A 13,870-nucleotide genomic window follows, 5' to 3' on the forward strand; every position below is an offset into this window, starting at 1 on the left:
CCAACTCTCCCTTAAGAGAAACGCCTGAAGACAGCATATGTTCTAATTTAAAACACAAGCATCACACAAGGCATGCAGACGCCCCACGACTTTGTTGTACAGTATTCCTTCATCTCAGTCGTCCTGTAGCTGTGCGCCTGCCCACAAACGTTTATATTCATTTAGCAGACGCTTTTCTCCAAAGCGACTTCCAATGAACTCTATGTAGTGTTATGAGCCCACACACCTTATTCACCATGGTGACTTACACTGCTAGATACACCACTTACACTGGGTCACTCATCCATACATCAGTGGAACACACTCTCTCTCTGTCATTCACACACTATGGGGGAACCAGAACAGCATGTCTTTGGAGTGTGGGAGGAAACCAGAGCACTCAGAGGAAACCCACAGAGAACATGCAAACTCCACACAGATTGAGCAGAGATTGAACCCATGTCCTCTCACACCACCTAGGTGTTGTGAGACAGCAGCACTACTCTCCATGCCACCATGCAGCTCAAATAACTCTGAAAAACCTTGATACTTTTTATCATAATGGAAAACAATAACCTATCATAATAATGAGCTCACACACACGCACATGCTGTCCGAAACTGCTTGTTCCGAGCGGGGGTTGCGGCAAGCCAGATTCTAACCGAGCAACACAGGGTGCAAGCCTGAAAGGGGACAGGATGCCAGTCCATCGCAAGGCACTCCAAGCAGGACTCAAACCCCAGACTGGCAAGAAAGCAGGACTCAGCCAAACCCGCTGTGCCACCGCGTCCCCTTATAACACACACACACACACATTTTCGGAACCACTTGTCCCATACGGGGTCGCGGGGAACCGGAGCCTACCCGGCAACACAATGAGCTGTAAAGCAAAAAGTTTGAAAAAGTGCAAAAAGAAGTTGGGAAGACAAAGGAAAGCCTTACCTATCAGTTTAAAACGTGACCACACAGAATTCTTCTAAAAGGCAATATCACACACACACACACACACACACATTTTCAGAACCGCTTGTCCCTTACGGGGTCACGGGGAACCGGAGCCTACCCGGCAACACAGGGCGTAAGGCCGGAGGGGGAAGGGGACACACCCAGGACGGGACGCCAATCCGCCGCAAGGCACCCCAAGCGGGACTTGAACCCCAGACCCACCGGAGAGCAGGACTGCGGTCCAACCCACTGCGCCACCGCACCCAAGGCAATATCATTAGAAGTGAATTTCTGTGATTTGATTTTTTTATTCTTCTCTTATAAAGGATACATTTACTACTCCTTTATCACACATGATACTTATGAATTGCTCAGCGGAGAGGGCCTGCAAGCATGACGAGTGTCGTCAACGTCGTCAACGTTAAGATGAGATTTGCATGTTCTACCTGTGTCTGTGTGGGTTTCCTCCCACACTCCAAATACCTACTGTTAAGGTAGATTGGTGACTCTAAGTCACCCATAGTGTGTGAGTGACAGAGAGAGTGTGTTCCACTGATGTATGGATGAGTGACCCAGTGTAAGTAGTGTATCTAGCAGTGTAAGTCACCGTGGTGAATAAGGTGTGTGTCCTCATAACACTACATAGAGTCATTGGAAGTCGCTTTGGAGAAAAGTGTCTGATAAATAAATGTAAACCTAAATGGAAATGTAAACAGAGAAGCACTGCTCAAGACAGACACTTCCAATACTGTGTGTGTTACTGTTCACCACAAGATGGTGTTCAAGATTTAATTTTGATGCCCGACCTTCCCTGGGCTTTTTATATTCTTCGTTAGACGAAGAGGGGGCAACTGAACCGCCTCGGCAAATTTAGTAACCCTCGTTTTATCCGCCGTATTAATAGAATATGCAGAGGTCCATCTGGGTTTACATGTACAGAAAAAGTCATTAAATTCAGTTCTTAAACTCAGGCGCTTACGGCGTCATAACTGTATGTGCTTCATGACCCAATGACCTTTGTTTGGTACCAGAAAACCCTCGAGAGGGTCATGGGATGAATCGGGCCACTCCAACATTTGAACTGTGTCGGTTCTAGGGGGAAGCTCTTTCACACCCAGGTCCCAAGCAATAAGGAGGAATACTGGGTGAGGTGAGGGGAACGTTCCACTGGCGCCCACCTTCGTGCACATGCCTGCTTCGTGTATTTACTGTTATTTATGTTCCGTAACTGCAAAGAATTTTTCTTTGAACATTTATGGTCAGACCATCGGGGGGGTGTGGTGATGCGGTGGTGTGATGGTTCAGTTGGTACCTGCTGTGTGGTGGGTCTAGGGTTTGTGCCCTGCGTGGGGTGCCTTGTGATGGACTGGCATCCTGTCCTGGGTGTCCCCCCCCTCCTCTTTGGCCCTGCGCCCTGGTCGGGACAAGCAGTTGCTGATGATGGATGGATGGTCAGACCATCAATGGCTGGAGAAGTTACTAAGGTGTCAGAGAGACCATTAGGTGACAAGGGTTCAGACTGGGCCTATCAAAGGGTTGAGCAGCAGGTTACACTTCATATGATGGTTTTACATAGTAGGAGAGTCCAGGCAAGGAACTTCTCTTATGAGGGAATTCTGAGCAGAGCTTCACAACTGCTTGTGTCGTGAGGTTTTCTTCATCTGTTGCCAGTGTGTATACAGGGACCTTTTTCTGGGGCTGAAGTTAAGCAGCTCTGGAGCAGCCCCTGCCACTGAAGGACACCTCTCCTCCACCTGTCCTTCACCTGTCCTTCACCTGTCCTTCACCTGTCCTTCAGTGACAGGGGGCTGCTCCAGAGCTGCTGAATTTCACGGCAGGAAAAAGACAAAACAAAGCTTCACACCCCTGCAGATGAGGCCACGATTTTCAGATCATGTGATACAACAGATATCCATATCGGCTAGCAATTTTTAAACCGCTTTAGGTTGTGCGCAGCCAGGTAGGCTAGCAGAAATACTTCTGCAAAAGAGCAGCAGAGGATGAAGTGGGAGTATATTCTAAGACAGATAGGGACATCTGTACAAGAAAAAGTTCCTGGGATTGACATGTCGACAGCTGATAGTGTTCTGGTTAGACCTGCTGCCTTTAAACCCAAAAGTCGCAGGTTTGAATCTCACTTTTGGCTGTAGTACCCTTGAGCAAGGTATTTACCCTAAATTACTCCGCTAAAATTACCCAGCTGCATAAATGGGTAAATAATCATAAAGTAGCCTTGCGTTGTAAGCTGCTTTAGAGAAAAGCGTCAGCTAAATGAATACACGTACAGTACATACTATTAGTTTCCAGTCTGGAAGCGAACTGGCTGTGGATCACACGCACAGGGCGTTTGCCGGCGTTGCCGCTCTTCACGTAACAACGGAACCAGCTGGCCGATTGGTCGGTGGAGTTGTGAGGAAATGAGTCGGTTCAACCCGTGCATCCATTATCGGTGAACGGTCTCAGTGTGATGAGGCGGGAAGGACATCCCAAAAGACCGGTCAATCAGACCACCGCAGGGGCTGAGCTGCAGTTCCCAGGACTCCCTCATAAGGGAAAGGGTGAAAATCCAGTATGGAATTTCACAAATTACTCAAGAGTGGGGGGGAAAAGGGCAAATCAATTAGCTCTAATTCTCCCTACAGCCTTAGGGGGCCAATCTTATGACCTCCCTTGGTCTCCTCACTCTCCGCAGTTCTATATATAGACCTGTGATGCATCTGCAAGAAAGCATTGGTCCGCTGATAGCCGTGCGCTTTGCATCAGCATTTTGTGCTGGGCAGAACAGGACCCCCCCCCCCCAAAAGACCTGCCATCCAAATCCTGCTGGGATCTTGTGTACCCTGGGATGCAGAGGAGGGACAGGTCAGAGGGAATCTGGGATTTGTGCGACGCTCCTTTTGACTAATCTCTAGGCTCCATTCTTCCGACACGCTCTTCGTACTTGGGACTTCTCAAGATCGGGTGAGTGGATGAGCACTGCGTCTGCACTTACTGGCATTCCCTAACCCTTGAACAAAGTTGCGTGGCAGTCTTTAAACTCTTAGCAAAAGGTCAGATAAGGGGTCATTCTCTAAAGACGGACTGATGTCACATCACTGTATACTACAAATTCCTTCTCCAGTCTTGGGCAGTTATGCATTCTCTCTTTTATGGGCTCTACCGCTCAATAAAATGCACCGATGCGTTGATTTTACATTAAGAACGCAACGTCTTTAAGCGCAGGCTGACCCAGAATTATTTGCTGACCGCCCCTCTCAGCTGCCCGCTTCAGATTTATATGGCTTGCAAAGCCAGGAATACCAGTGGGAGAAACTCGAACCCCAAGGCTGGCGTGTGATGGTTTTACAGCGGAGCATGGCCTCTGAACTGGCAGCGCCTACGAATCGGCCCGCGCTGCACCGCAGCAAACACTCTACACTTGTCCCTCGAGCTGCGTTGGTGTGGACACCGGTCGTGCGACTGTGCATGTACGAGGACTGTCCAAGAGTGTCCCTCCACAGACCTTGCGTGTCCGCTGCTCCGCTGACAGCCGTGCATGCAGAGGAAAGGTCTCGCTGTAAAACAGTGAATAAAAATAGCCTTAGATGATAGGATTACAATCTGGGCAACGCAAAGCAATATTCAGTCTCCTTAAAGAAACACAAAATGATACTGTAAAAGCTGCAAAATGCAGACAGGAGCGTCAAGGGAAAATGTAGGAAAACGCTGGGCAGCGAGAGCGTCAGCCCCGTGCACATGGTCCATTTTTGTACTACCTGTGATAGTGAGGATTTGACATTCCAGTGCGCCCATGTAATAATATTATATATTTCACTCTTGCACACCCAGAAAGGAAACCATTTGCACAGTTATACTGGTAAAGAGAAAAAAACTCTTATTTGAATTTTAGTGCCTCCGATATCATCGCCTCTGTCGGCTGTCATCTGCCTCTGTTTCCATATGCGTAAGATGTACTGCCTGCCCATTCTCATGACTCACAGGAATGTGTGTGTGTGTGTGTGTGTGTGTGTGTGTGTAAAGTTAGCCATGCATAAAGAACTTGGGCAGCCTCTAAAAGGCACCTCACTGAGAAGTGCTGGAATGCAGGAGGAAACAATCTGGTTAATCCAGCAACGTCTGCAAGAATTATGAAATATTATTATTGTAATCGGGGGGGTGCGGTGGCGCAGTGGGTTGGACCGCAGTCCTACTCTCTGGTGGGTCTGGGGTTCAAGTCCCGCTTGGGGTGCCTTGTGACGGACTGGCGTCCCGTCCTGGGTGTGTCCCCTTCCCTCTCCGGCCTTACGCCCTGTGTTGCCGGGTAGGCTCCGGTTCCCCGTGACCCCGTAAGGGACAAGCGGTTCTGAAAATGTGTGTGTGTGTGTATTATTGTAATCAACTCGCTGCACGTAGTTTATACGTCGAATAAAATTAATTAATGTGTTCATTTTGGGCTACAATCCTCTTCCTTCTCTTGTTTAGGGAATGGCTGATTATAACCTTTGATTTTTAAACTCATCAAGTATTTTATAAATTTCATGTTTTGCTTGATTTCATCTCCGTTGTCATTTACTGTTATAATAGTCCAGAATTATGCTGTATGTGGCTTGTTTTCATCAATCATGCCATGTTCCAAACTTCATACTTTGTCCAGGACTCACCAGCACTTCCTCTCTATATATGATATGTCATAAGGCAGGGGTGTCCAGCCTTTTTTTTTTTTTTACCAAGGGCCAAAATCATTATCGCGAACTGGTCCGAGGGTCGCAGATATAAAAATCATAGCGAATGACGTCCTGAACCTTAAATCTCTAAGTATTACTATTTATTGTACTGTATTTCATTTAGGTGCAGCGTGTGTTCAAATAGGGCTGTCGCTATAACTCTACGATGATGTGGTTCAGTTGAATTTATAGAATTTATGGTAGGTAGTACGTATCCATGATACATTTTGCAAATGTTCTTGTGGGCTGCATAAGGCTGAGCCCGTTTAAGAAAAAAATCCTGGCGTTTTCGAACCCCCAGTGACTGGAATACTCCTCACTAGCCTGATTCTCTGTAAATTCCCATCCCTGGTTCCAGCTGGCAGACTGTTGATGGAAAGGCTGCAGTGACACGTGGTGGCCACTGGAGGGACCCCTTGCAGTTCCTCACTTGAGCAGCCTGCCCTGCAGAGCCTTCAGTGGATGTGTGAGGGCTGCACAACCCTTATAGTGACTATCTGTTCAATCTCCCCTGGCAGAAATCATGCCTCTGTCAGGGACACCCGCGCCCATCAAAAGGAAAAAGTCATCGAGGATCATCACTGACTTCTCCCACATCACACAGGATGGTAAGAAATCAGCAGGAGCACCGTCATGGTCTCTCTTTCACTGTTTCTCTCTCGCATTCACACACACACACCTTCTCCGCAGGGTGACAACTGACTCTACGCTGATAGGGTACACATCCCAGCTTTCTACTTCAAGATATTACTTAATTTACCAGACACTTTTCTCCAAAGCAACTCCCAATGAACTCTCTAGTGTTATGAGGACACACACCTTATTCACCACGGTGACTTACACTGCTAGATACACTACTTACACTGGGTCACTCGTCCATACATCAGTGGAACACACTCTCTCTGTCACTCACACACTATGTGTGACTTAGAGTCACCAATCTACCTTAACAGTAGGTATTTGGAGTGTGGGAGGAAACCAGAGCACTTGGAGGAAACCCGTGCGAACACACGGAGAAAATGTAAACGCCACACAGACCGAGCAGGTATCAAACTCACGTCCGCTCACGCCTCCCAGGTGCTGTGCGACAGCAGCGCTACTCGCTGTGCCACCGTGCCGCCCAACATTCGATAGATTGCATGTCCTTCGTCACGCAGCATTTTAGGCCCAGTGCAGACTTCCAGATCAACAGCATGTATTATTGTGGAGTAGTCAGTCAGTCATAGGTGATAATCTACCTCCTCGTGACTCCTTCTGATCATGCCATAAAATGCAATTCAATACCCAGCTCGCACTTGCTGGTGTCCCTAGAGGAAGATGCTAAAGCCGCGTAACATAACCGCAACACTGAGCTTGGGTTCGTTGGCATCTGGACAAAGAGCCCAGGCCTGGCTGGCACTGCAACTCCTTCACTCCAATCTTGCAAATCTTCCCACTGTGGCATTTCTCTCACACACACACACACACACACACACACACACACACACATTCTCTCTCGGAAGGCAGAGCCGAAGCCGGAGCCTAACCCGGCAACACAGGGCGCAAGGCTGGAGGGGGAGAGGACACACCCAGGACGGGACACCAGTCCGTTGCAAGGCACCCCAAACGGGACTCGAACCCCACACCCACCAGAGAGCAAGACCCGGTCCAACCCACTGCACCCCCCCACACCGTGGCATTTCGATTCTTGCAAATGATGGGACATGACAGCAAATAAAAAAACAGCAGTACAAAAGTTCCCAAAGACAACAGTATTAATACAATTTCTCATCAGAGCGAAATTTAAAAAATTATTTATGACATAATACCTTCCAAGTGTGCACGAATCATTGCAATGGCCGAAAACATGAAGTGCAAAAATTATAAATGTAAATGTCAAGGAGACATATAATGAGACGTGCTGACATTAAACAACCAAACAAATAAAAGATTTTCTGTTTAAACACGATTAGAAAAGAACCAAGCTTGCCTTATTGTACGGCTGAGTAATGTAATTATTTGTGCAATTCCTCCTCTGGAGTGAAAAATCAAATTTGTTTTCATCAAGATTAATTATGGTTTCCAGCAGCAATCATTCTCCACCAGAATAAAAGTGGTGCAATATACTGTCTCGAGCACCACACAGCAAGCGACCCGATGGCAAATGCATTGCTGAAAACGGGGGGATCCGGGCTGCAAGTTACGGGACGAACATATCAAACCGATGAAAAACATAAAACTAGACAGGAAGGATCAATTGAAAACTGATCACGCTAAAGGCTGAATTGTTTACAGGATCATTTACAGGTATGCGCAAGTGAGTGATACAGGTGGGACTTCACTGAAGTGGTGCTCAGCAAACTGCCGGCCCAAAGGGGTTAATAATATGGTAATGCTACACAGGTGATCCCCGATTTACGATGGGGTTATGTTCCTCGAAACCCATCATAAGCTGAAAATATCATAAGTCGGAAATGCATTTTGGGGGTGCGGTGGTGCAGTGGGTTTGGCCGGGTCCTGCTCTCTGGCAGGTCTGAGGTTCAAGTCCTACTTGGGGAGCCTTGCGATGGACTGGCGTCCCGTCCTGGGTGTGTCCCCTCTCCCTCCAGCCTCGCGCCCTGTGTTGTTGGGTTAGGGTCCGGCTCGCCGCAACCCCCGCTTGGGACAAGTGCTTTCAGCCAATGTGTGAAAATGCATTTAATACACACCTTCGCGTGGCAGACCGGGAGATGTGGATCGCCGTCGCTGCCCAGCATCGTGAGAGAGTATTGCTCTGTGTCTAGCTTGACTGGGGGAAAAAAAAATGAAGATTAAAAACTAAAAGCATGGTTTCTACTGAATGTCTATCACGGGCTCACCATCGCAAAGCCAAATAAATGGCAAGTCGAACCATCATAAATCGAAGACTGTCTGTATCGATAAAGCCGCCCACCAGCCTGTGAGTCCTGAACACAGCGACTGTCCACAGGAACATGCAGGTGTTGATTTTGTATACTCCTCTGAGACCTGTGGTGAGCTAATGCGCAGATAGGCCTGTACGTTACATTATCCCATAGCGATTAACAAAATAGGAAAAGCAGCTGCAAATCACACACGTGGTCCACAAGTGAAAGGTGGGCCCGTAAACAAGGGGACACGTTACGCGAACCGCCGGCCTTGACAGATCTTCCCCGCGAGGTTGCGTTTGTCGTCAATAAATGCATTGTAAGTGGCCCTTTCTCATAACTGTATTTTCCACACGCAAGTTTACCTTTCATAATGGGAAAAGGCATTGTTAAAAAATAAGTAAATATTAAGATACAGTGATGCTTATCATACTTGGTAAGTTTACTTTATTTATTCTAGTTATATATTAACCTCATCTTTAGTGTACGTGTGTCACCCATTAGAGTAAACATAATACATTCATATTAATTCATCTTTGGGGGGTGCTGCTTGCTTTCTGGTGGGTCTGGGGTTCAAGTCTCACTTGGGGTGCCTTGCGATAGACTGGCGTCCCATCCTGGGTGTGTCCCCTCCCCCTTCAGCCTTACGCCCTGTGTGTTGCCAGGGTTGGCTCCGGCTCACCACGACCCCACTTGGGACAAGTGGTTTCAGACAGCGTGTGCGTAATTCATCTTTAGCGTGCTTTTGTACACCAGAAGAGTACATTTGTGCGAATTGCTTTTCATAAGGGAAGCGACTCGTGGGACTTTTCTAGTGGGGATTTCACAGCCCAGGTTCTCCAGTCTGACTGTGTACTTCACACTTCTGCAAAGGCAGCACACACTCCCACACACGCAGAGAATGGCGGGAGCTGACTTACGCTGCTCAGCAGGGACGTCCGAGGCGAACACTTCACACGGAAAGGGACCAGCACTTAGGTTTGCGTGCCTTTGGCTGTTACCCGGGTGTTAGGATTCATCACATCAGGGTGGGAGACTTCACCCAAGGTATTATCCATAACTGCAATCGCACTGCCACATCAGTGTGAAACGTAAACGAGTCACCATGCCAAGTAGATGCATTTCTTCTATAGTTAACACTACCCCACCCCAGACAAACTCCTACTGAAGCACCTGGTCTGCTTGGAAAGGCTATTAAATTACTGTCTTTCATGAATTAAGATCTTAAATGCAACGAGGGATTTAAAATCCTTTGTTTCATGGGCCTCGGAGTAAGGTGTGAATAATTACTAGTGGTATGAATGTGGTGATTGTCCCTACTGTTCCCGTGAAGGAAGTATGAATATAAAACAGCACCGTCTAATATGATGTCACTCAGCCAAAGATAAACTCTGCCTCTATAGAGCGGAGTCATAGGGAAGCAGCCGGAAAGGTGAGAGCACATTATGTAAACTGGCAGCTAACGTCATATCAGATGTGGAGTGCGGCACATAGACGGGAGGGAGGGGATGCTTCTCACGGGAGCCAAGTTTTCATTTTTATACACATATGGAGAAAAACACGGCAAAGAAACATCCAGAGGTGATTCATTCTTCACACGGTACTGAAAATATTGCAAGAATGTGTCACGGAGGTGACAGATGGTCTATGGCAGGGTGTGCCACCATGCTTGTTCAGCTCTGCGACTCGTAGTTATGAGATGAATGCAGAGGATGGATGAACAGAAGTCATACCCACACGAAAATGAACCAATGATCCGTTCATCTGCATCTCAAAATCAGAGTTCTTTGATATCTGCAACCAGCGAGTGTCTGCTGTCTCAGTCAGCTGCTTCTTCGTGTTTGTGAGACAACAACCATATTAGTGAACAAGTTACGGGAGCGCAGAATCTCGTAAAACAGGACAGGACACCAACAGTCCGTGTTCACTTTACTCTTTACGCTCTGGAGTAGTTTGCTGAGGCACAGTCTGCAACCCCGCGCACCTTCCCACAGAGTACGAATCCGAGCCCGAAGCCTCCGAGTTCGACCTGGGCCCCAAGATCAGTACCCCCAAGGACATCATGCTGGAGGAGCTGTCCCTGCTCAAGAACAAGGGCTCCAAGATGTTCAAGATGAGGCAGCTGCGTGTGGAGAAGTTCATATATGAAAACAACCCAGATGTGTTCACCAGTGAATCCATGGTGAGGCGCTGGAGGAAGGGGTGCATGTTACATGGGGGTAGAAAACTTGTGCTGAGCTCACTTTGTTGGATTTCTAAAAGAGCCCGGAATGAATACTGAGCTTTTTTTGTGTGATGTTTTCGTTCAGGAGAACTTTCAGAAGCTGGTGCCCACTCTTGGGGGACAGATGATGGATGTAGGCGGCCACATTGTGAGAGGGCAGATGGTTGGTCATGTTGGCAGGCTTGGGCGTGCACCCATCCCTCCTCCCAAACCTGGCAGCCTGGTCAAGGGAGTACTGGTGACGGGTGCGGGAGGGAGCGCTGTGGGTGTTGCAGGTGCGGGGGGAGCCGGAGGAGCCGGAGGACTCGCAGGAGGTGCTGGTGGGCAGGGTGCTGGAGGACAAGGAGGTGGAACCAGCCAACAAGGCAAGGATAAGTTCAGAATTATAGACTGCCAGAGGGCTTTATTTAAAGGTCTTTAATGCAATTTCATTCTTGTGAAAGAGAGATTCTGAAAGTACACTTGGGTCTGCGTCCCAGCAGGTGGGACGGCTTCGGCTTCGGACAAGTCCAAGAAGAAATGCGAATACGTGAAGACGTACATATCGCCGTGGGAACGAGCAATGAAGGGCAACGCAGAACTAATGGCCACCATGAAGGCTGAGATGCCGGGACCCATTATGTACCGGGAACTGCCGAAGTACAAGTGCTTTAACAGGTGAGCCATCCACTGACAGCCCCCCGGTCGCTGTGTGTGCAGTGTGTGGAAGATAGAAAACTGCACTGGAATGTGACACAACATCAAAGGCACTGGAAAATAAAGTGCAAAATTGGGCTGCACAAAATTAATAGCAATGAGACAACAACTTGTCACACTACAAAAATGGTTGCCGTCCATATGTGGTTATATGATTCATTTAAAGCCTTTTTGCTTGTCTTGTTTCCCCCGCACCCAACCAGGAGTGCCATGCCCTATGGGGGCTTTGAGAAAGCCACCCAGCTTATGACCTTTCAGCTGCCAGAGGTTGACGTGGCCCCCGTGGAGCCACAGCCAGCGGTGGTTTACCAGCAGGACATCGGCTCACGACCCTCCTTTAACCGCACACCCATAGGCTGGGTGGGCAGTGGGGAGACAAGCCACATTCACGTGGAGGTGGACACCATCCCCTTTGATGGGGAGACCGATGATCTGTGATGTGTTCCCTCTCTCTCATAACCCGACACACAGACACAGACACACACAACACACACACAGTAGTAGCCAACGGTTCAGACAGCTTTCCCTGGGTCAGTCCAAATCCCTTAAACGATCACTTTGTGAAAAGGAGACGGAACACAGTTGACCATAATTCCTCCCCTCGCTAATGACTGGGCAGCTCCAGAGCATTAACACAGAAAAGGGGAAGGAGAAACTGAACCACCTCAAATGTAGATTTTACATTTTTTATTTAGGAATTCAGCAAAACTCTTTAAAGTACTGTCAACAGAAAACAAATGCAAGGCTGACCTCAGAATCACCACAAAATGCCTTACTGCTTCATCTTCACCATGTGCAGCTTTCCTGGTTTCATTCAGACATTTGTTCTCGTTGATGTCAGCGACCCCGCTGCGGGAATTTCACGCTAAAGACGCCGAACAAACGGTTCCCCTGCTTAGAAGTGAGTGCATGACTTGCGCTGATTGTGATGGCAGTACTAGAGACAAGAACAACGCCGCATTTCCCTTGCTTTTTGTGTCCCTTGCTTTCAAGTACATACTTCGACTGCTGGTCTCATCCGTTTCTCTCAGTGCCCGACCACGTCTAGGTGACAGAGCTGGCATGTAGTTAGTGTTTCCTCATCATGCATCAGACTGTTTTTGGCAGCTCGGCCCTTAAACTGTCTCTTTCACCACCATGCCGATACACCCAGCTGCTATAGTGAACGCTGGGATGCCAGCCTCCTACACTGGAGCACTTCACATAGCTGCTTCTCCTTTTTAATTACCTACTAAGGCAATAAACATTTTAAAGCTAATTGAAACATGCCTTTTTTTGTCCTGTCACTATTTGCACAGCGATTATACACAGTATAACACAAGGGGAAGTGCAGATTAAGTCGTCTGTGCAAGGAAAAGATTAGACTCACATTGAATAGACTAAAGTGTGCAGAATGCAGTTAAAATTTCTGTTTACTGTTTTAAATAAGAATTGCAGCATGGGGGGGGTGTGGTGGCGCAGTGGGTTTGGCTGGGTCCTGCTCTCTGGCGGGTCTGGGGTTCGAGCCCTGCTTGGGGTGCCATCCCATCCTGGGTGTGTCCCCTCCCCCTCCGGCCTTGCGCCCTGCGTTCCGGGGTTGGACTCCAGCTCGTCCCGACCCCACTCGGGACAAGTGGTTTCAGATGATGTGTGTGTGTGTAAGATCAGAGAAATGCGTTTGTCCTGGCAACGCAACGAAAACCAGGCAGCTGATGCCTTTCTGAGTCTGCTGGCAAAGACAGGGCAGGTATGCAAGGTGGTCAGTGTGCTCGTGCCTCTGTCGATGGCGGTCATCCCTTCTCCAGAGAGGCCTGGCAGAGATGGAGGTGACATGACCATGCGGCTAAAGTCCCGCTCCAGAAATGCCACGCCATCCTAGCTGCTGAGGCTGCTGCAGATAGTGCAGAGCAAAAAGTCCCATCAATCCTGCTCACGCACGAGCACGCTCGCCTTGGCACCGATACACAGTGTTCTCTCCTGCACCACGGTACTGTTTCACAGAACTGTGGATATCCTGTGTCGCCGGAGGGAGGTGCAGAGCGACACTGGTAGGTTGCAGGTTTGGGGGGGTCATCCTTGTCTGAGATTGCACTGGACACCAGCATTCCAAGCACCCATGATGCATGTGCACATGGTGAGTATTGAGCACCAATTCTTGCTTCAAAGCATAACAGAAGTATTGATTTTAAAAACTCATTATTATGCCAGAGTACCGTTGTGCTATTACCATTGGGAATAATTTCATGGATGATGCACTGTATTGCTTTGAACCACTTCATTCAACATTTCTCTTCATACTTCAGTATTTACAATTACTTGTATTCATTTAGGGGGGCACGGTGGCACAGTGGGTTTGGCTGGGTCCTGCTTTCTGGTGGGTGTGGGGTTCGAGTCCCAATTTGGGTGCCTTGCGATGGACTGGCATCCCGTCCTGGGTGCGTCCTCCAGCCCTACGCCCTGTGCTGCCGGGTTAGGCTCCG

At 48.4% G+C, this 13,870-nt stretch overlaps 1 protein-coding gene across 2 annotated transcripts; it reads left to right on the top strand.

Annotated features, from left to right (window-relative positions):
- The first annotated feature begins 3,684 nt into the window (after nucleotides 1–3,684).
- On the top strand, nucleotides 3,685–12,669 carry myoz1a (myozenin 1a). Of its 2 annotated transcripts, none has more exons than XM_018766097.2 (6): nucleotides 3,685–3,885; nucleotides 6,146–6,235; nucleotides 10,486–10,673; nucleotides 10,801–11,080; nucleotides 11,195–11,372; nucleotides 11,615–12,669. In XM_018766097.2, exons 2-6 carry the CDS (start codon nucleotides 6,151–6,153, stop codon nucleotides 11,847–11,849), a joined length of 966 nt encoding a protein of 321 aa, XP_018621613.2. In that variant the 5' UTR covers nucleotides 3,685–3,885; nucleotides 6,146–6,150; the 3' UTR covers nucleotides 11,850–12,669. The 2 variants fall into 2 exon arrangements, with proteins under 2 accessions (XP_018621613.2, XP_018621614.2); XM_018766098.2 differs by having other exon boundaries at nucleotides 11,198–11,372.
- The last annotated feature ends 1,201 nt before the right edge of the window (nucleotides 12,670–13,870 follow it).

Source organism: Scleropages formosus, chromosome 8, assembly GCF_900964775.1.
Source record: "Scleropages formosus chromosome 8, fSclFor1.1, whole genome shotgun sequence".
In the NCBI taxonomy this organism is placed as follows: domain Eukaryota; kingdom Metazoa; phylum Chordata; class Actinopteri; order Osteoglossiformes; family Osteoglossidae; genus Scleropages; species Scleropages formosus.